General features: G+C 44.8%; 1 protein-coding gene across 2 annotated transcripts in view; it reads left to right on the top strand.

Annotated features, from left to right (window-relative positions):
* MYO1E (myosin IE) overlaps window positions 1-22,766 on the top strand; it is a 206,799-nt gene that overhangs the window by 166,081 nt on the left and 17,952 nt on the right. For both annotated transcript variants that reach the window (XM_082617102.1, XM_082617101.1), the window contains exons 19-25: window positions 2,811-2,955; window positions 7,182-7,296; window positions 7,509-7,678; window positions 9,253-9,398; window positions 15,712-15,858; window positions 17,398-17,555; window positions 20,280-20,372. In XM_082617102.1, the coding sequence (XP_082473228.1) occupies window positions 2,811-2,955; window positions 7,182-7,296; window positions 7,509-7,678; window positions 9,253-9,398; window positions 15,712-15,858; window positions 17,398-17,555; window positions 20,280-20,372 (974 nt within the window). The remainder of the gene's footprint in view (window positions 1-2,810; window positions 2,956-7,181; window positions 7,297-7,508; window positions 7,679-9,252; window positions 9,399-15,711; window positions 15,859-17,397; window positions 17,556-20,279; window positions 20,373-22,766) is intronic.

The following is a 22,766-nucleotide window of genomic DNA, read 5'->3' as shown; positions in this document are numbered from 1 at the left end:
ATCATCCAGTCACTGTCTCATCCTGTGATCCCCTGTGAGTAATTAAAACATCTTATACCTTTATTATCTCAGGTATGGAGTGTAGCGAGTGTCCTGCTGGCTGCCAGGATTTTAGTGTCCTTGGGGGTCAGAAACATCCTTAAATCCAAGTGCCAGCAGCTAGAGGTCTGCTGGGCTGCATTTCGTCTGAGAAGGAACCATTGGATTGGTCATCTGAGAGATTACAAGGAGCCGTCCAGACTAGGGGCAGGAAAGGGAGTTCTAGGCAGAGAGAACAGCCAGTGCAAAGGTCTTGAGATGAAATTTTGGTCTTAAACTGAAAATACTTGATGAAAGGAGTATAAACTATTATCCTCATCTCTCCAGAATTATCACAGGCAACCTGTTAGGCAGTGCACCATTGCCTTGTGCAACCAGTTCCCACCAGTATATCCTGGAGAAAGACGAGTGAACTGGGTGTACTTACATAGTGGGAGAACATTGTACTAGAATTATGCCCTGGCCTCTCCAGTGAAGTACAAAAGGAAGTAAGGAGGATATCATCAAGCTTCCTGAAAGCCAAGGGGACCACCACAAGTGGTCCATTGTCAAAGGGCTCTGGAAATGCCAGGCAATTCCCATGTCTTACCCAGACCCAAACTCTCAGCGGCCTTGTCAGGAAAAGGAAGAAGAAAAAGTCTCTTCAAAACAAGTTCCTTACTATTAAAAAAAGAAAAAAAAAAGAGAAATACAGCATTATTTTAATAGGGGGGAAAATGTGAATTGCAAAGAGCTACCTATTTGAGGTTGCACAATAAAAATACTTTGGTTTATAATTACGATTTGATTAGATCAAGCCAGGCAAACTCGTACTCTTAGAAACTTGTCACCTTGGGAGTCTGGTCTTTTCTTTCTCACCCATACCCTGCATGAACTTTCTCCCTCATCCATTTATATTGCCAGTACATTCCTACCTTTTCACCACATCCCCCCCCCCCAATGGCAACCCTGCTCTCAGTCATTTTTATGTGACTTAATTTGTATAACTGACTTCATTATGCCACATGTGAAATGTATTCCTGCTAATGTGTGGCTTCAGCCAGGCATTTTCATTTTTAAGCTTTTTATCGCTAATTAGTGAATAAGAGGGTTTGCTTCTCCAGGAAATTTGTATTATCAGGCAAGATGTGGATATTTAGGAGGACCAGAGAGGGTCCCTAGAATCACCTTAGTCCCAGCCAGCTAGACCTAAGGGTGTGATGAGCACTGGCTCTGTCCTCTTAGGGAGCCCTGGATCCTGAAGGCGGAGCCACTCTTCTTGTCACAATTCCCTTCTCCCTTGGATGCCATTAGTCAGTCTAATCCTCTTAGTAGCTTCTGGGAACAAGGGAGGACACTGGCTTCTTCAGAGGCCTGGGGCCCATTCATTGCCTATGTTCTAGATGTGCCTGCCCCTAGGCCACGCCCTCCAATTCCTCACCCACAGTCTTCTCTGATTTCCCCTTCTTCCTCCCTCCCTCCCTCCATCCGTCTTTCTCTTCCTTCCACCTCAAGTCTTTGGTACCTTCTGTATCTGACATTTTGTAATGTGCTTCTGTCTCCTCTATTAGACTAGCTTCTTACATAATTATGATGTTTCTAACATAGATGTGTAGTAGACTGTATCATCTTTAAAGGGAATATTTACCTGTATACCAATCCATGTCTTGTATGTAGTGCCATCATGAAAGAAACAGCTTGGGGTTCAAATCCCAGCTATGACTCCTACTAGCTAAGTAGCCTTGAGTGGGTCTCTAGTTGCCTGTGTTTACTGCTTTGCAAAGTGGAAAGACCAACTGGATGAGGTTGCTGTAGGAATAAAATGAGATCAAGGATCTAACGCACCAAGAATAGCACCTGATGCAGAGAGCACCCTATAGTGTTGGAGCCCTTCATGTTAGTTCTTACTGCCGCATTCCTGGCATTGTGTAAGGTGCCGGATGTGCAGGGTGAGCTCCCATTTACGGAGCTCTTGTCCCCATGGAGGTGGCATGAGTTAACCAAATAGATGCCAATATGACTTATCATTATGAGTTATGATACGTGCTCTGAAGGAAAAATATTATTTTCTATGAGAGAGAATAGCAGGGGGACAGTGTTTGCTTGGGTCCACCCCAAAGGCCTCTCTTGAAGGGTCACTGAAGGGGAGCACCCCCTGAGTGGGAGCCAGCCACCTGAGGAGTTTGGAGAACAGCACACCTGGTAGAGGGAACAGCATGGGTGAAGGCTCTGAGGAGGGAAAGTGTTGAATGTGCATAAAGAAGAGGCCGTCCTCCCAGGAACGTGGTGAGCCTGAGGACAGTAGAGAGACGAGATTGGAGAATAGCCGAGGACCAGATCACCAGGGCCTCCTGTCTCAAGATGCAGAGAACTCCAAAGATGAAAGTTGACCCATCGTAATCATAACAGCTGCTTATGGGGAGCTTTGTAAAACTCTTCACATTGACTGTTAAGTGCTCCTGAGACATCAGGGGAAATTGGTATCGAGAAAAGACTGATTTTGCTGGAAGAGTGTCACCGGGGATGTTCAGGAATGCTATTTTTGGACAGTGGTAGAAAGGAAAAGCAGATTTTCTCCAGGGCCTTCACGTGGAAGTGGTCAGATAAGGAAGGAGTTAGGAGGCAGCTCGGAAATGGGCAATCCGGACCCAGTGGATTTTTGCAGTTGTCGAGGTCCATCCCTGAGCCTTGGAAGGGAGGTGAGGGGATGGCTAGGACCCTAGCAGCACCGAGCGCCTTTGGGGGGTGGTCCAGGCTGAGCCTGATCTTTCTCTCCCTCATTGTCCTCACAGGTATGCCATTCTGACCAAAGCCACCTGGCCTTCGTGGAGAGGAGATGAGAAACAAGGTGTCCTCCACTTGCTGCAGTCTGTCAACATGGACAGTGACCAGTTCCAGCTCGGGAAGAGCAAAGTGTTCGTCAAAGCCCCTGAGTCTGTGAGTTTCCTCAGGGCCGCCCCTCTCCCCACAGCCCCTGTCGGCCCCCTGCCCATGGCGTGGCTGGCTTCTTTTCCTCATCCTGCTGTTCATGCCTTAAATGTGGGCTCCTCAAAGAAGGCTTTCCACTGCTCCCAGTCTAAGCATAGGCCATTCTCCACGCCCCAGAGCCCTCAGCATGGATACAAAGCTATTTTCTTTTCTTACTTAAAGTCTCTCTCCCATTCTAGACGTCATCACCTTAAGGTCAGGGAGTGTTTTGTGTGCTTTTGTGCACTCAGAGCCTCATGAGGAAAGTGGCTCATAGGAAGAGCCCAGTAGTTATTTTTAGTGTCCAGTGGTGCCTAAGCTAATAGGTACTTCTTTGCCCACAAAGGAGGCTTGGGTAAACCTACATCCTCACCTGGGTGACACCAAGCAGGTTGTGTAACGCAGGCCCAGGCTTCCTCCTTAAAGGGGGAGCAGATCCTGGGAGTGACAGTTTCCAGAACTGTATCTTGAAGACCATGAGGAAGCCCGGAAAGGACTTTCAGGGGACCAATAGGTAGAAGGAGAAATCTCTGGGCTTAAAGGACAGGGATATTTACCAGTAAGGAATTCAAACATATAGGTTTAACAATTTGCAAACTTATCAGGCCTCCACAGATTAATTTAGTGGAACTTCTTCATCTTTCCTGATGAGGGTGTGGTCACTCTGCCGGTCACTAATGAACGTCCGTCCACAGGAAGTTCTCAGTTTGAGCAGGAACCCAACCCAGCCCCTCAGTTCTGCCCCATAGCTCTGGGGCTGTGGAATGAAGACACTTTTTTTTTTTTTGGCTGCACTGGGTGGCATGCGGATTATTAGTTCCCTGGCCAGGGGTGGAACCTGTGCCCCCTGTGGTGGAAGCATGGAGTCCTCACCAGTGGACCGCCAGGGAAGTCCCAAACATACTCTTTTTTTTTTTTTTTTTTAAGAGTTTTATTAGCAACTAATCAAGATGCTTTTTTTTTTTTTTTGCGGTACGCGGGCCTCCACTGCTGTGGCCTCTCCCGTTGTGGAGCACAGGCTCCGGACGCGCAGGCTCAGCGGCCATGGCTCACGGGCCCAGCCACTCCGCGGCATGTGGGATCTTCCCGGTCTGGGGCACGAACCTGTGTCCCCTGCATCGGCAGGCGGACTCCCAACCACTGCGCCACCAGGGAAGCCCATATACTCCTTTTTAAGTTGGAGAAACTGCTGGAACTAACCGGGGCTGGGCATCACCATTTCTTGAGGTTCCTGTAATAATCACAAGACTCCCATTTCAGGAGTCTTTGGTGAATTTGGCAAAATTAGTCACCATATCAAGGGGAAGTACCATGAGAACTTGCGGTGTTGGTCATAATGGAAACACTTGACTCTAGGCAAATTCTGGTCTCGCAGTAAGTTTTCTCCTTTACAGTGGGCCCCATGGCTGCTGTTCTGCCTGCCTCACAGGATCAGCCCTAGATCAGAAATGCTAATGGTTGTAACTGAATGGCTTTATGAACTGTAAAGGTTGTTAAATAAATAAGTGGCACACATCGACAGAACCCATTTATGAAAAGTTTGTGGTAGCATTTTCCACTTTGAGTTATTTGTAGCTTCACAGTAATTTCATTTCCAATTATAAAATGAAAATGTTGTGTCATACACCATTAAGCAACCCACAGAACAGTTCCTGTTCTTTCTAAAACAGGATGGAGTGATTTACTGGTACAATGGAGAACTCTTCTGTTGTTTTATACCCACTTTTACTTTTTTGACTTGCTAAATTTTCACAAAAACAGCCTCAATATTTTTCATACTTTTTTTTCTGATTCAGTTGAGCTTTGAGATTTTACTTCAAAAATCAAGATTTATTTTTGGTTTTTCTTTTCCGTGTCTTCCTCCCAATTGCTTTTTACCATCACTTGACTGTCCTCTCCCCCATCTTTTTACACACGCACACAAATCCCATTATCACTACTCTCTCCCCACCACCATCACTCATCCATCCACATCTAGCCCTGACATTGCAAATACTTTTACAAAAATTGGTTTTTAGGGACCTCCCTGGCGGTCCAATGGTTAAGACTCCACACTTCCACTGCAGGGGGCACGGGTTCGATCCCTAGTTGGGGAACTAAGATCCTGCCTGCCGCATGGTGAGGCCAAAAAAAGAAAAACGGTTTTCAAAAATCTACCCTGTGATCTCGCCTTGATTTTTATAGTAAATGTGCTGAATTTACAAAGTAACCCATTTGCTTTTAAGAACCCACATTAGACATCAGGCACCAGAGGGTTTGGTTTGGTTTTATTTGTTACATGTGTCCATGATTTTTGCTTTTTTTTTTCCTCTCTCTCTCTCTTTTTCTTCTTTTTTTTTTTTTTTTTTTTTTTTTTTTGCTGTACGCGGGCCTCTCACTGCTGTGGCCTCTCCCGTTGCGGAGCACAGGCTCCGAACGCACAGGCTCAGCGGCCATGGCTCACGGGCCCAGCCGCTCCGCGGCATATGGGATCCTCCCAGACCGGGGCACGAACCCGTATCCCCTGCATCGGCAGGCGGACTCTCAACCACTGCGCCACCAGGGAGGCCCTCTTTTTCTTCTTGAACCTCCCTGATTTCTAACCCGTATGGCTTTTGGAAAGAACCTAAAAACCAGATAATCTTTGAACTCGTCTGTAGGAAGCTGGGAACTGGTTGCATCTTCATCCTTTCTGAGTCACAAGTGTATTTTCTATGACACTCCCAAAATAGTTCTGTGAGAAAGAAGAAGAAAACAAGACTTACCCAGCAACCCAACACACAAGATAAGAAACACCAACAGATAATCTTCCAGTCGACCGCGGGGCTCAGATTTTAAACATTCTGTCCAATTGTTAAAAGTCTTTTGCTTTGGAAATATGTTCCTTGTGTTTATTGTATATGGCACTGATGGCTGTGGAATGAAGTGCCCCTCTCTTGGTATTTTGAGTTTGAGATGTGGTTTTGACACAGCTGGGGATGTGAGAAGGAGAAGCTGAGTGTCAGGGGGAGATCGATGTGGCTCCAGGGTACAGACCCAGACAAACAAGAGACAACAAATCAAGCCCAGCTGCCTTCAAACCAAATTCACTTGTTTATACTTCTGGAACATTTTAACAATGACATTCATCATCGTTACTTTGGGTTTTTATTGGTCCGTTTTATTTTTGTTCCTAGAGAGTCATGTAAACCACTTTCTAGGTGAATGAGAGTTTCCCACCATTTTACGAGTTGATTAGATGCAGATTTACAGAGAAAGACTTGTACGTCCAAAGACCTTGGTTCACTTTCCAGCCTCACCCAATCTTAGTTCCAATGTTCTCATCTGTAAAATGGAGATAACACAAATATGTGGTTCATGTAGTTGTTGAGTGGTTGAATGAAAGAATGTGTGTAAAGCATCTAGAATGACTCCTGACCTGTAGTGGGCACTCGGTTCATTACAGCTGCTTGCTGTCATCTTCGTTATTCCAGAGCTTTGTTGAGTGGGGTGCAGAAATCAGTATTCATCGTTAAGGTTGCCTGAGTCTCAACACCTGCCAGTGTCTGATATGAGCCCTTAAGTAAAACAATCTCCAGCCCCTCTTGGTGAATCTAAGTCCTAACTAACACATCTTAAGTCCAGCTCCAGTCACTGGTTATTATCCCTGCCCCAGTGACTCCTTGGAGATTTCTATGAGGCAGGAAGTCTATACTTCTTTCATGGAACCAAGAGGAGGGCAGCCCTCTTTCCACTGCAGCACAGGCTCTGCTCTTGCAAAAGCTGGAAAGTTCTAGTAAGACACTATAGGCAGCACTAAACAACTGCCTCCACGAGCTCATTTGATCAAGCCACTTAATATCCTCTTTGGATTGAGGTGGGAAATAAGTAGATAAGTGCTGAATCACTCATTTGATTCTCACAGAGGTTATGAGCAAGGCAGGGCAGACACCATCATTAAGGTCCAAGTGAATACACTCAGATCCAGCTATTTTCCACTATGTTTTTTGTTAAAAGAATATGTGTATTATATTATAGTATTATAATATATTATATTAAAAGACTATGTATATATAAAAGTTATAGTGATCATAAACACATTTTTTCACCTTTGTTGATGAGTCTGAGAAGCTGCTCCCCATTATGTCCTCAGCTAAACTGAGTGTCCCTGAAATACCCAAAAAAGTGATGTTCAGGTCCTGTGAATTGGCTCACATTGGTCTTCTCTATATTCACAGCTCTTTCTTCTAGAAGAAATGAGAGAGCGAAAGTACGATGGGTATGCTCGAGTGATACAGAAATCATGGAGGAAATTCGTGGCCCGGAAGAAATATGTCCAAATGAGAGAAGAGGGTATTGTAGTCATTTTGTTTCATGAATTTACCAAATCTAAGAATACTTTTGAACTTAGACGAATTACAGGTTCATTTTACTTTGCATATAATGTCGTGTGTTAAAACCTTGCATTCATTTAGAGTTTCTCTGTGTCTTTCCACACTGAGCATTTTCCTCCTTCTCCTCGGGGACTGATCCTTCTCCCTTCTCTGCCCTTTTGGGAATTGCAGCCTCTGACCTCCTGTTGAACAAGAAGGAGAGGAGGAGAAACAGTATTAACAGGAACTTCATCGGGGACTACATAGGGATGGAAGAGCACCCGGAACTCCAGCAGTTTGTGGGCAAGAGAGAGAAGATTGATTTTGCAGACACAGTGACCAAGTATGACAGGAGGTTCAAGGTACACGCTGACTGCCCACCTCTGAGAGTCACCAAACAGATTCCTTAGTTTTAAAAATAACTCGTAATTTTGCTTTTCTGATTACCAAAACAGAACATGCTCGTCGCAGACAAATTTAGAAAATGCAGATAAGCCAAAAGAAAAGTAGCCACCTGTACCCAGAAACAATCACTGTTAACATTTTGTGTGTATCCATTAGAACTTTTTTTGCAGGCATACATTTGAATATTTAGTTTTACAAAAATGAGATCTACCTTACATGCTGGTTTATGTCCTAGGTTGTTTTGCTCTTAAAATATGCCAGGGAGAACTTTCCATATTAATAGATGTGTCAATATAAATTATTTTGTTTAGCTGCATAGTATCCAATTCAACAGTTGCTTCACTATATATATATTTTTTTTTTTTTCGGTACGCGGGCCTCTCACTGTTGTGGGCTCTCCCGTTGCGGAGCACAGGCTCCGGACGCACAGGCTCGACGGCCATGGCTCACGGGCCCAGCCGCTCCGCGGCTTGTGGGATCGTCCCGGACCGGGGCACGAACCCGTGTCCCCTGCATCGGCAGGAGGACTCTCAACCACTGCGCCACCAGGGAAGCCCGCTTCACTATAGTTTCTCATTATTCTTTTCTCAGTGGGCTTTTTTTTTTTTTTAACCATCGTAAATAAAAGGATGCAGTGAGCATCCTTTCACATGTCTTTGTGCATTTGTCTACTGATGCTTTTAGAATAAATTGATAGGAGTAGATTCATTGGATCGAAAGATTCAGAATTTAAAGTGAAGTGTTCTTACCCATTTTCCCTGAGCAAATGACTATGCAGGGCTTTCACAGAGCCACTGGGGGCCAGCTGATTTTTTTTTTTTTTTTCCACCTCTTAGACATTTTCTTTTGCCTGATAAAATCTTGACCCTAATAGTGAAATATGAAGCCACAATAGCTTATGGGCCCATTAAGAGCTTTTTATGTGTGTTGGTTCTTGTTTGTTTTTTTGGTCAGGAAAAAAAATAATGAAATTAATAACAGTATTAATTTCACAAGAAGGATGATGTTGTTTTGCCAAAACCAAATCATTCCTTACAACCCGAGTATGGTACCAGCTGCTCTGGTGGCAGATTTGAATGCAAACATGAGTGCTTAAGTCTCTAAGTAGTATTTGAGTATAATACAGTATGTTTATATTAGATTTTTAAGGATTGTCATTGAAATGAAAATTTATCAATTTTAAAAATTAAAAATTTCATGGGCTCACAAAATTTATATATGCACGGATCCCTGAGAGAGAAACATTCTGCAGCAGATCATTGGTAGAGTCGTCCTACGTGTTGGTTTGCCCTGATACCTTAGGTGTTGTCCTGATGGTCTGCCATTTTTGTAAGTCAAAGAGAGTCAAGTATCAGCAATTTTACATGTCAACCTAAGAATCATGAACAGTGTCCCCTTTTGCTCTCGAGGGACGGCCATCCAATGGTAGTGAAAGTTCACTACCTAAAGCAGCATCCCTTCACCTGGTCACAAATGCCCTTTGTGTGGAGTATTTTCACTCTGACACTTTTTAAAACACCTCTCCTTACAGAGCGTAAAGCGAGACTTGCTTCTTACTCCGAAATGCTTATACTTAATTGGACGAGAAAAGGTCAAGCAGGGTCCAGACAAAGGCCTTGTGAAGGAGGTGCTGAAGCGGAGAATCGAGATGGAGAGGATCTTGTCTGTGTCCCTCAGGTGAGTGGCCAGGGCTGGGGGCAGGGGAGCCCTGTCTATCCTCAACATCACCAACCGCTGTTCCAAACACAGCCTAGAGAAAGGGCCCGTCAGGCTCCCCAGTTGTAACAATCATGATGAAGCGAACCCAGTTTCCTCTCCTTCCCAAAGAAGGGCTCATCTTCATGGCTCTCAGGGAGTCCCAAGATGACGAGAAAAATTTGCCCTGATCAAGGGATACCCAGATCCTTTGTTCCCATAAAATTTGAGAAATAAATGTAGTATGTGAAACAACCAGCACAATTGCTGTTATTGAAGTAGGGCCAATGTTCCGAGCCCTGCCCCCAAGCCCACCTCGCCCCTGTTGAAGACCTAACCAGTTTCACCAGGAAAGGCCCAAGCACAGGTGGACATTAGGTCATCAGTACTGCTTTTTAGCTTGCTGTGACGTCTGACTGTCCTAGGTGGGAAGTTTCTTTGGACTCCTTGAAGCCCTTTATGCCTGTTAATACCCATGGGGGGAGTACAAATTGGTCTCCATAATCTATAGCCCTGGAGTCATTGCCAAATGCTCCCTTCAACTCCAAGTTCACAGGTAGGGGCCCTTGCTCTTCCTGTCAGCACTATGGCTTTCTTTTGGCAGAGGGGCTTCTATGCATGCTGAGACTTCCCTAAGTCCCCTGCTAATAACTCTCAGACTAAGTTCCCTCTGATGAGAGGAAATCCTCTCAGTCCACAGAAGGCTAAGAAAAGAGGAAGAAAGGCCCCTTTGAGCCCAGTAGCTTCCTCCTTGAGACATGTCCCTGGCCCTTCTGAGGATACCACTGCCTCTCTCACGGCAAGCTTCTTCAGGCTGCCATGGCATTAAAATCAGAGATGTTCTGGTTACTTGCGAACATGTCTTCCTGGAATTTGGAACTCTTATTCCACATAGAAGACAAAACTCCTGCTCTTAGGAAAAAGCAGGGGTTTTGTGTGCTCAGGCATCTGATTTACCAGGCTAGAAATCCTGGCTCCAGTGTGATAATCCAAAGCAGATTTTAAGTTGTGTCCATTCTTGCCTGTGTCACTGTGGTTTCTGATTCTATCTGTTCCCAATTTTCCTGATAAAGAGCCAGGCAGTACAGTGAGGTTAAGAGTTTAAAACCCTTCAGTTCAGGATGTGGTAGAACTAAGCAGATGAGTCCATCAGCAGCCTTTTGCAGCCCCACCTCAGGTGGGTCTCAGTGCCATGGATTTCACTGAAACGCTCTAGGCGCTGTCGGGTTTTCCTCAAAGGTCTTTCTGAGAATTCAGCTCGTGGGCCACGACCTGCTGGCCACAGTCTCCTGGCTAGCTGGGCCCTGAGGCTGCCCTTGCTGGTCCAAGGAACCCAGCTGGAAGCTTCTCTTTTTTTCTTGCATGGGGACCAGCTATACCTGGGCTAAGCTGGATGAGCTGAAACGTGCTGTGCACACTTGGCAGTAGCCGTGGCTATAAGACCAGGAGTCACAGCTTTGGGGCACATGTGCTGATTACTCTGAGAATGATCGTTGTTCTTTCTATTATTATTGCCCAGGTCTGTCTGCAGCCTTCAGACCATCAGGGAGTGCTTGATCATCATATGCCTACATTTGTATCAAGCACTTTGACACTTAATATCTTATTGATCAAGTCTTTGAGGCTTATCAAGGTTTGGGATATTCACACTCAAGTTTGTTCCTTCTTTTTTTTTTTTTTCCTCCTCTCTCAGCCTCTGAGGATACAGTGTCTCATAGTAAAATCAGATTCTTTTTCTGCTTCCTCTTTAGTATTTCTAAAGAGAAATACTATTATTTCTTTAGTATTTCTGCATTTCTTTTTAGTATTCTCGACATTTGCTTCCTTATGGTCTTTCCTTGTTAGAGGATGTAATAAAATGAGGTACTTAGCCTGAAATTTGTTCTGGATCTAGGGGAAAAAAAGAGCCTGAGTCATTTAAACTTGTTATATCTGCATGTTACAGTTACTGAGCCCCAACTTGCGAAGATTAATACTGTTCCTGCATTTCCTTCAGCCGTTGGGTTAGGCTAGTAATCTAAACCAAGTTAGGAATGCAACCACATGGATCGTAGAGTGTGAAATGGATTGAGTAGTGAAATGGAATCCAGAGTAGAAATGGACTGTGGTACCAGGAGAACGTGTGTGTGTGTGTGTGTGTGTGTGTGTGCGCGCTCAATGTATTTCAGTATTGGCATAGAGAAAAATTTTAACAGTTGTCTAGCTCTTCAGGAAGAAAGTTGTAACGTGTTTTGAACACTTTAGGAGGCTTACTTCTTGACTCTTGGCTGGAATGACCACCTAATGGATTCTTCTAGTTCAGACTATCAAAGTGTCCTACAAGCTTCATCTTTCAGCCCGTCCCTAACTCTTACAACTACTGGGAAAGCCAAATTGGCTCACAGTTCCCTATTCAAACAAACCAACCATACGAAAAAAATTACGGGACAATTTGGGGACATGTGAACATAACTATTTGATATGAAGGATTTATTGTTCATTTCTTAATGTGTGATAATGGTATTGTGGTTATTTTTATTTAAGGAAGCTTTATCTTTTAGAGTTACAGACTGAAATATTTAAGGATAAAATAATATAATATTTATACTCTGCTCTAAAACCTAGCTGGTGTGTGGAAGTGGGGAGAATGAGACTGTAGATACATTTGATTGTCTGTGGCTTGATCATTGTTGAAACCTCCTGACATGTGGAAGTTCATTCTGCTATTCTGCTTTTTTAGATATTTGAAATTTTTCATAATAAAAAGTTTTTCCTAATCCTTCAATAGACATCATATTTTTAGAAGTCTTTACCTTTTTGATTTTTGTTTTTTTGGTTTTTTTTTGGCTGCATTGGGCCTTCATTGCTGCGTGCGGACTTTCTGTAGTTGAGGAGAGCAGGGGCTACTCTTCGTTGCGGTGCGCGGGCTTCTCATTGCAGTGGCTTCTCTTGTTGCGGAGCACAGCTTCTAGGCGCACGGGCTCAGTAGTTGTGGCTTGTGGGCTCTAGAGCGCAGGCTCAGTAGTTGTGGCACACGGGCTTGGTTGCTCTGCAGCATGTGGTATCTTCCTGGACCGGGGCTCGAACCCATGTCCCCTGCATTGGCAGGCGGACTCCCAACCACTGTGCCACCAGAAAAGCCCAAAAAGTCTTTACCTTTTTATAAATGGTAATATATCTAGTTGACTTATAACTGAAATTTTAAGAAAAATGTTTTTTTAACTTACAAGAAAAAAAATAGATTAGACCCAATAGCTCAGAGAACTACAAAGACTACAGTTACTCAAAGGGCCAGGAAAATCCTTATCTAAATAAAAGTTAGACCAAAACACTGACACCTGCATTTCTGTCTTGGTTGAAGACGTGGTGAGACGATCAGGAAGTGACCCACTGATATGCAGGTGAGACATCGGATTTCCAAGGCTTCGGGGATTCTGCTGACAGAAGGCCCAGAATGAATTTTTGAAGGATCCTTCAAGAGCCGCTTCTTATCCAAGAACCGTATACTGGCCTGGCCTTGCTCTTACTTGAAAAACTCAATTTGCTGGCAGGGTGGTCACAAACTTCAATAGCCCATGTTCTTTGCCTTCCTGTCGTATGTGATGAGATTGGAATTATAAAATCTCCTATGTGGGGTTCTCTCTGATGAAGCCTCTAGTCCTCCTCATCCTGACAGCTGACCCCCAGAGACCTTAAACCAAAAGCTGTGGGGCTGCCTGTCTGGTTCGGTAGATTTTCCAGTACTTGTACATACTGGGGAAATCATCCTGGAGGAGGGGGCTTTAGACAGAGGCTCCAGCTGCCCTGGGCATGACATTCTTGCCTAGACTGTTTCATTGCCTGATTGCCCTAAACCTCTGGCAAGAAGAACAGGCTGCTTCACTGCTTGTTCAGCTGACCTGACTCATTCCTGAAATCTTGCCTTGCTGTGGCTTTTGAGCTTTTGGAAACCTGGAATTTCTCTCTGTTTTTGGACTGATCACCTACCTTGTGTTCAGCTCTGGATCTGAAGGTGAACGAGACACAGTCCCTGTCTTAAGGAGCTCCATCCCGTCCTGGAAGGAGGAGCAGGGCCCTGAGTAAACATGGGACACACAGCTTACAGGTGTTGAGAGACTTTTATCCAGGATACTCCTGGGACACAAAAGATGTCAGTGAGCCTTTCCCCTGGGGTTGGGTGAAGCTTCTCCCAGGAGGCCTGACACCATGTGTATCTGCACTTTCTCAGATTAATGTAGGATCCCCAACTGGTGCCACTGGTGTCTCTGGGTGGTAGAATTCTGGATAAGGTTTATTTTCTTCTTCTTTTTTTTTTTTTAACCTTTGTAGTTTTCAGTTTACTAAAAGGAGCATCTATTTCATAAGCAGGAAACATTTTTTTAAAAGGCTGAAATAAAGGCAGGGGCCGTCCTACCTGAAACTGACTTTTCAGCTTTAAAAAAAAAAAAAAGAGTTTACCCAGGGTTTTGTAACTAATGTTTTTGTGAAGAAGATCTTGGTTAAGGGAGTGAAACAAGATTTTCTAGTGTTGTCAGCGGTAGAACAGTAAGCCACAAAGGCGAGAGGATAAAGAACCAGTAGTCAGCCAAACCAGAGACTAGGAAAGCATCTTTCAACACGGCCTACTATGCCAGTCGTCTGTAAGGAATTGCAGGTTGAGCATATGAATAAGACGGGGGTGAAGTCCAAACATAAGTCTGATTTTTTAGGGAAAAAAAATGTGAAAGCTTTGTTTTCAGATCTAGGAACCTGGGCTGAGGAGAGGGGAATGAGTTGAAACTCTGGCCTGGGTAAAGATGATTTCCTAACTCTCTGACTCTGGTCACCAAAGGGAGGGGTTTTTGAACTTGGTTGAAGTCAAAGTATCCAAACAGCCTCTTCTCATTTCCAGACTCATGCTGATAATTGACCTTGATGTTTTGGCCTGCTTGCTTTATTTCTTTATGATCATGAAACTTCTAATACATCTGAGCACATTAAACTACTCAAGGTTTCCTGTGTTGGACTCATTTAATAACCCTGTTGAATAATCACTCTCCCACCTAAAGTACAGCCAGGCAAACAGACATGCCCAGACATGAGTCAGGCAGCTGAAATGGGAGTTTGACTCCACCGCACACACCAAAAAGTGGTGCTTCTTTTCTGCCTCTTCCCCATTGTACACCCTCCTTCCTAAAGCAGAGGTCTTCTTAGACCTGTGCTAGGATGCTGGGGCTTTATTTCTTTAATTCCAAATGACTTGGCAGAGCTGTTGTGAGCAACTTTTACACAAGTGCCTTTTGGAGTTTTGAATTGTTGTCACTGAAGTGATTAAGACAATTCCAGACTTTTCATCTGCCTAGAAACAGGCAGATGATAGGAGCTTTGTGGCCACACCTTCTGAGGTATATTATTCTCATACTTTAAGAAAAGATTCCAGTTCCAAGTTTGGAAAAGTTCGTGAACAAGGAGGTATAGTGGAGATTGTGAGCTGTCCTGTAATACCCATTCTCTCCTTTCCATGTTAATAGCTGGCAGCCCACCCAGAGACTACATTTCCCAGGCCCCCTTCACCTAGGTGTAACCAAGTGACACAGTGCTGGCCAGTGGGGTGTGAGCAGAAATGACTTGTACAACTTCCTGGTCGTACCTGTAAAGAGGAGGAGTAGACGCTTGGCTCCCAGGCACTGTAGAACTGTCATGTTGGCCCTGAATTGCCTTTACACATGCTCTTGAGTGACAGAGATTAAACCACTGGTTGTCAGGGTCTTCATCACAACAAATCCTAGTGAAGGTAGCATGGTTGTGATGTAGGGATGTTTGAAAACAAACTTTTTTTTTTTTATACAGACAAATTGTCCTTAAATTCCTGATTTTAAAAGTCATATGAGAGAATATTTCACTTATGCTTTTGGTGGGCTATAAACTTCTTTTAAAAGCAGATTTTAGTGACTTTATTTTTATACTTCATTTTGTTGTGTTTTAAAGATTTTCAGTTATTACAGAGAGAAAGACGGTAGAAATTTAGTGCTATTTTACAGGATTAAAAAAGGAGTGGAGGGCTGCCCTGGTGGCACAGTGGTTGAGAGTCTGCCCCCCGATGCAGGGGACATGGGTTCGTGCCCCGGTCCGGGAAGATCCCACATGCCGCAGAGCGGCTGGGCCTGTGAGCCACGGCCACTGAGCCTGCGCGTCTAGAGGCTGTGCTCCGCAACGGGAGATGCCACAACAGTGAGAGGCCCGTGTACCCACCAAAAAAAAAAAAAAAAAAAAGTGGAAAAAATCATGGAATAAACAAAACTACAACTTTCATTAAGTCTTTCCAATCTCTTTGCAGTACTATGCAGGATGACCTCTTTATTCTTCATGAGCAAGAATATGACAGTTTGCTTGAATCCGTCTTTAAAACTGAGTTCTTGAGCCTCTTAGCAAAGCGTTATGAGGAAAAAACCCAGAAGCAACTACCTCTGAAATTTAGCAACACGTAAGTTGGGATCTGGGGCCTTGATCTCACTGTTGAGGTCCAGGCTGAGAGGAGGGGAGGCCTATGGGGTGGGGGGATGGGGTCTGACTGGCTTGGGTGACTCTGAGGAGCCCTGGGTGCCTTGACTTCCCCCGTGGACTCTTAGGGCCTGCAGAAGACAGTCTGGATGGTTGCCACAGGCTTTGAAAATGTCACTTTTCCATTTCTGTGAGATAATGACTTCATTGGATGGTGTATCTTATCCTTTGAACAAAGGTCACCAATGTGAGGCCAGGAAAAGGCAGATTTTATATATCACCAATAAAAGAATATTTTATTTAGCAGAGCAGGCAGAAGTAGTGTAAGGCTGAAGCAGAAGAAAGTGATTGGAGTGGAGCTTAAGTTCCCAAGATCAGTGCATAATACAGCGTGTTGCTGGGGCATTTGGAGACTTGGGGGCTGTGGATGGCTGGTGTCTTGTGTCTGGGCCCTCACCTTCATTTGCTTTAACAACATTGTCTCGTGGACCAGACACTGGAGGACTGTTGAACTTCTAATCTCATGTTTGCTGAGTGAGTTATTTGGCTTTTTTTTCCTTCATAATTTACCCATCTATAAAATGGGGATATCCTCCACTCTTCCTACTCACAAGGAAGAGGCCAAAGTAAAGCCTTAATCCCATAAGGAGGGGACCTTACCATAACTCATGCTGCTGCAGTTACAGTGAAATAGATACTGGAAGCAGAATGAATTCATTACAGCTTTTCCAAAAAGCAATTTGGCCATGAGTACGGGGGGCAATTATTTTTGTCTGGGAATTTGTGATAAGGGAATAACTCAAAAAAAGGAAGAATATAGCCAAGCCACTCAATAGAATAGGCGGCTACTTGAAAAACTTGAAAAATCAATTATGATTTTTCTGTCTTACAACATGAAAAAATATAAGGTAAAAAAAACAAAATATGAAATTGCATTATGTAGGCATTTAGGCAATGTGGAAAATAAAATCTGGCTGAGGAGTTCTGCAGTTGTGAGTAAGCTTCCCTTTTATTTGGGAAGGGAAATGTTGTCTTTTTCCTGCCTGGGGTAGGGGTGAGGGTGGAGGAATAGAACTTAAATAGCAGCCACATTCTGTGCAAAGAAGATGTGAACTCTCTGTGCCTGGCATCTCTCGGTCCTCCACAAACACAGACCTGGGCAATCAGAGAGAAGCACAGTGACATACCGCAGCGGGTATGGCCTGGTGATTGGCCTTTCTTTCTGTTCCCGGGGCAGTCCCACCTGTATCCACTTGACAGAGTGACAAAGCACCTGTACTGGGGTACCTCCCTCACCAACTGGTGTCTCCCAGGGGCTGGACCCCGAATGCTGCCTCTGTCGGGGAAACCCACGGACTGTCATGCCTGTCCGCCGGGCCCGGTGCTGGTTCCGATGATCCAGCCTTGCCTTGTTTTTATAGCTCGTTTGCCCAGCAGCACAACGCCATGCTGGAGTCTATGAGCCACACTTGCTCACTGCTCCATCTCGACTTGTTAATTCCAACAAATATGCTTGTCGCAGGCTTGAACTCAAGTTGAAAAAGGAGAACTGGGGTCCCTGGAGTGCAGGGGGCTCCCGGCAAGTGCAATTCCACCAAGGCTTTGGTGACCTGGCCATCCTCAAGCCCAGCAACAAAGTGCTGCAGGTCAGCATCGGACCCGGGCTGCCCAAGAACTCCCGTAAGTATTCACGGGCCCCACAGGCAAGACCACTGCTAGGCTTCTGGGTTTCCCGCCTGGCCCTCCCTCACCCTGCCCTGAGCCAAACTCTTTTCCTACCAAATGATCATAACACTGCACAGATCTGCAGGGCAAAGAACCAGTACTTTGACTGCTTTCTGTGGCTGGGGTTTGCTTCAGATTGAAACATTTCAGACTAAACCAACGTCAAGGCAAATGGGCAGGTTAAACCTTTCTGAATGATTTTGTAGTTATGTGTAGTATTCCTGGCATTACAGCATGAATTGTGTTTAAAACAAATCAGTTTGCTGGCTTTACATTTCCCAGCCCTTTCCAGTCCAATCTTGTCAACAATACAAACCTCATCCTTTCTGTCAATTTTATTTATTTTTTATTTTAAAAATATATTTATTTGTTTGTTTGTTTATTTATTTATGGCTGCGTTGGGTCTTCGTTGCTGCACGTGGGGTTTCTCTAATTGCAGCGAGCAGGGGCTACTCTGTTGCGGTGCACGGGCTTCTCATTGCGGTGGCTTCTCTTGTTGCGGTGCACAGGGTCTAGGCACGTGGGCTTCAGTAGTTGTGGCGCATGGGCTTAGTTGCTCTGTGGCATGTGGGATCTTCCTGGACCAGGGCTCAAACCCGTGTCCCCTGCATTGGCGCGGATTCTTAACCTCTGCACCACCAGGGAAGCCCTTTTCTGTCAATTTGAAAGAAACTGACCATATTTACCAGCTCCCTACAAGGTTTTGCTCTGTTACTGTGCATCACATTTAATACCGCCCTCCTTCACTGTCAGTTGCTTCATTAGAAGACATACATGCAGTAACTCACAGCACAGTCTGACTTCTTTACTGGCCTTTGATTCTTTCTCTATTTATAAATGATATTTATAAAATTATATTTATAAGGCACAGTATAGAGTAATTACATATGCTATGTACTCATATAATGTAGGTATCTTTACAGAATGCAGCCCATGTGTACGGTCGATGAAGAGTAAGGCAATTCCCTGGTGGTCCAGTGGTTAGGACTTGGTGCTTTCACTGCCGGGGCCTGGGTTGGATCCCTGGTTGGGGAACTAAGATCCCGCAAGCCACACAGCCAAAAAAAAAAAAAGAGTATGACAGGTATAAAATAGGCCTTTATGACATCTGTCTACAAGGCACACATTGGCACGTACTATATAACTCACTAATACAGTACAGAGAAATAGCCACTCAGACAATGTTGGTATATATCTGTGTATCAGTTGGTATTTGCAGAAGACAGCACATTTAGGTGGGATTTTTTTAAAGAGACTTTTACATAAAAGGACTCTTTGCAGGGGTGTTGGCAGGGTTAAGGGAACAAAGCTGGGGCTCGGGCAAAGAACAGCAGGATGCCACTATTACCCCTAAGGATACAGGTAAAGGAGACCCCAGAAAAGAATCTGAAAAAGAATGTATATATATCAGAGTCACTTTGCTGTCCACCAGAAACTATAAATCAACTATACTTCAATTTGGGGGAAAAAAGGAAGAGATACCCCAGCCCCTCTCTCCTCTGGCCCCCCAGTCTCCTGCCGGTGCCTCCCACTGATGAAACCCAACTGGAATGCAGAAGCCTAGCACTCCATGGGGCTCAGAACCCAGGGCACAGAGCACGGCAAAGGAGAGCTGCAGATAACCAGCAAGATGTGTATGAGCAGTGCTCAGCAGGCCTCAAAGTGAAACGTTGTCTAAACGTTGTCTCTTCTCTTTACTAGGAATTCCCTCTGCACCCCTCTTCCTGCTGGTTTAATCAGCTTCATGTCCTGAAGCTCCTTCATGTCCCACTCGAGACCTTATTTACTGTGTTCCTTTCCAACACATAGTCTCTGCAGAGATCTCGTCTGGCCCCCAGTGGCCCTGCCTCCCCAGCCCTAATTCTGGCCCACATGAAGCTCCATTTGGCCCTGCTTGTTTTTTAACACTTGCACGTCTATGTCCAGGGTATCAGTCTGCTTCTACCCTTCAGGCTCTCTGTGTTTACTTCAAAGACTGTAGAAGGGCTTCCCTGGTGGCGCAGTGGTTGAGAGTCCGCCTGCCAATGCAGGGGACGCGGGTTCGTGCCCCGGTCCGGGAAGATCCCACATGCCGTGGAGCAGCTGGGCCCGTGAGCCATGGCCGCTGAGCCTGCGCGTCCGGAGCCTGTGCTCCGCAACGGGAGAGGCCGCAGCAGTGAGAGGCCCGCGTACCGCAAAAAAAAAAAAAAAAAAAAAAAAAAAAAAAGACTGTAGAACGCAAACTCTGGCAAGAAAGGCTCTGGACTAAAGCAGAGGTGCTGGAGCTGCGGTGTCCTTCACGCCAGTGACCATGATGTGCAGCAAGCACAGCCTCGGCTTCTGCGGTGCTGTGGTCAGAACATGAGTGCGAACATTCAGATGTCTCCTCTGTCTCTTTGCAAAGTCTACAACAATAGAAACCCCTTTGTAAGCTTATTAATAATACCTCTTTGTAAAGCTATTGGCTCTGACATTTCAAATCCCTCCCTCCATCACATGTCCTCCAGCCCCTCCCATCCAATAGCTGCCAGGACAATTCTTCCCTCAAACAGCCGTCTCCACTGCAACCAGTCTCCTGCAGATCCGACGGAGACCTGCGTTCCAAACTTCTCAAAAGTTTTCCATAAGCAAAAAACCGTCGGGAGCCATAAAACCAGCCAGTAGCACCGATTTTAACTTTGTCTTACTGGTTTATTTCAGGTCCTACCCGAAGGAACACCATTCAAAGCAGAGGTTATTCCAGTGGGACTCACAATGCCAACTACCCAATGAGAGCTGCCCCTCCGCCACCAGGTAAGCCAAGCGTGCGCCATAGACTAGACCCAGATGTGTAAAATACCTTGAGGAAGAAACGCATTAGCCAATAAGTGCCCACGTATTAGCCAGCCGTGAGCCATTTCAGTGCCAGATGTACTCCTCCCAACACAATGGCCCTACCTGTGACCCCAAAATGCAGGGAAGGTATGTATGAGCTAGTGAGAGTGCACTGTGGCTGAGTTAGCGATTTGCATTTCCTTACCTGGCAATGTTACCTCCCTTAGGAAAGGCTTTGTACATCAGCAAGAGGAAATAGAGCTCCGTGTCCATGACGACCAGAATGTCATCAGCTTTTAAGTTCTAGGACACTGCCTCTATGGAAATTGGAGTTTGCAAGGCATAACCCCACCACTACTCAGCTCCAGCCAAATACCATGACAATACTTTGCAACTAGTTAACAGCTGAGTGAATAAATAGAAAGTCTATTCTTAATCAGATAGAATCTACGAGAACTGCTCCAAGAAATAAAGTAATATCTGAGAAAATACAAAATTGATTCAGAAAAAATTTTAGAACTTATGTTTCATTTTTCTCATTTTTTTAAAAGGAATTTTGCCTTTTAAAAATTTTTTTATTTGTTTGTTTATTTATTTATTTGTGGCTGTGTTGGCTCTTCATTTCTGTGCAAGGGCTTTCTCTGGTTGCGGCAAGTGGGGGCCACTCCTCATCGTGGTGCGCGGGCCTCTCACTATCGCGGCCTCTCTGTGTTCTGACACAGGCTCCAGATGCGCAGGCTCAGTAATTGTGGCTCACGGGGCTAGTTGTTCCACGGCATGTGGGATCTTCCCAGACCAGGGCTCGAACCCGTGTCCCCTGCATTGGCAGGCAGATTCTCAACCACTGCGCCACCAGGGAAGCCCAATTTTTCTCATTTTTTAAAATGATAAAAATATAGCATGCAAGTCAAAATCCAAACCCAAATAAATGTAAGAGGTTTTACCCTTAAAAAAATCTGTTCAGTATTGGAAGAGTACTCTCAAAACTCACAAAATGTTTTTCCATCACTCACAATTCAGTTAATAAGAAACTGCCCCCAGAATGTTTGATGTGAATAAGTTTAGGATTGTAGGTCTGAGAAGGGTCATCTTGGGACCACACTTGACTCAGATCATCCCAGACAAGGGAATTTGTTTGTAGCAGTGTCCAAAATAAGCAGTAAAAAGCATTTCTTTTGTCGCCTGCTCTGGAATCTCACAGTTGCATGCTAAAGTATGGACAACCATGCCTATCAGTGAGAAACTAATTCTCATCTCTTTTGGAGTCCCCATCCTGCCTGGCCCAGCTGTCTTTCCTCCCCTCTTTATCCTTGAAGAAAATCCAAGCACAAAAGAACCTAAGAGAACCAGTGTAGTATTTTGTTACTACTTATGTGCCAGCCGCCCGTGCAAAATCCTGGCCAGACCACCTGGAAAGCTCATTTGCCTCAGCTGTGTTGGCCACAGTCGGCTCAGACCAAATACCTGACCTTGAGCACAGCTCCCAACCTCTGTATGTGACAGTTTCTTCACCAATAAAATGAGGCACTTGGACCCCAATCCCTTACATCAGTACTTCTCATACTATCTATGGTGAAGGATCAAGGGCTTGGGGTTTTGTTTTGTTTTGTTTTGAGTTTTTGTGGGGTTTTTTACTTACTTTTTAATCCATCACAAACTATACTTTCGTAAGATATAATAAAAGTTACTAGAAGAATGGAATTTTTAAAGCATTCAAAATGTAAGCCAAAATTTCTTACTAGATTCAACAGACATGAGATATGTCTGTGAAACTGCTGTGAACGTTTCTAAATGCTTGCTCTTAATTTTTGAGCTTATTGATGATGGGTGGGTCACGAGTGGCATGGAGCAGTCCATCTATGGGACCCCTTTTGCGTATCATGGCCCTAGAACATGTCCCAAGCTGGATGCCCTTCTGCTGTCCTTGGCAACCTTGGCAGTATGTGGGGTCTCACCAAGCTCCTTGTTTCTTTCATGAAGAAGTTGACACTCAGAAAGGTCAAGTATCTCACTCAAGGTCAACACAGCTATCAGAGGCAGAGCCAAACCTGAACCCCGAGTCGCCTTATAAACGAAGGGTCATCCCACTGGTACCAAAGAGCTCTTCTCTTAATTCGGATGGAAGAGGTTTGCTTTATGGTGGGTTCACCAAAAGCGTGCCTTGGGGAGCCTTGTTCCCCTTCACTCTTCCCCAAATCTGTCAGTGGGAGAAGAGATAGGGCTTCTTCATACATAGCTTGGAATGACAGTGCCGCTTTCAGCCAAGGCGCACGGTTTGGAGCCCAGCACCAAGAGTCTGTTACTTACCAGATAATGTGATCTTGACCAGGAGCAGTTTGGCTAAGACAGCTTGCTCTCTCCAGATTAATCCAA

This window comes from Mesoplodon mirus, assembly GCF_964341445.2.
Source record: "Mesoplodon mirus genome assembly, chromosome: 4".
Lineage (NCBI taxonomy): Eukaryota > Metazoa > Chordata > Mammalia > Artiodactyla > Ziphiidae > Mesoplodon > Mesoplodon mirus.
Note: the sequence above shows the minus strand (reverse complement) of the source record. Positions and strands in the feature narration are given on the sequence as shown.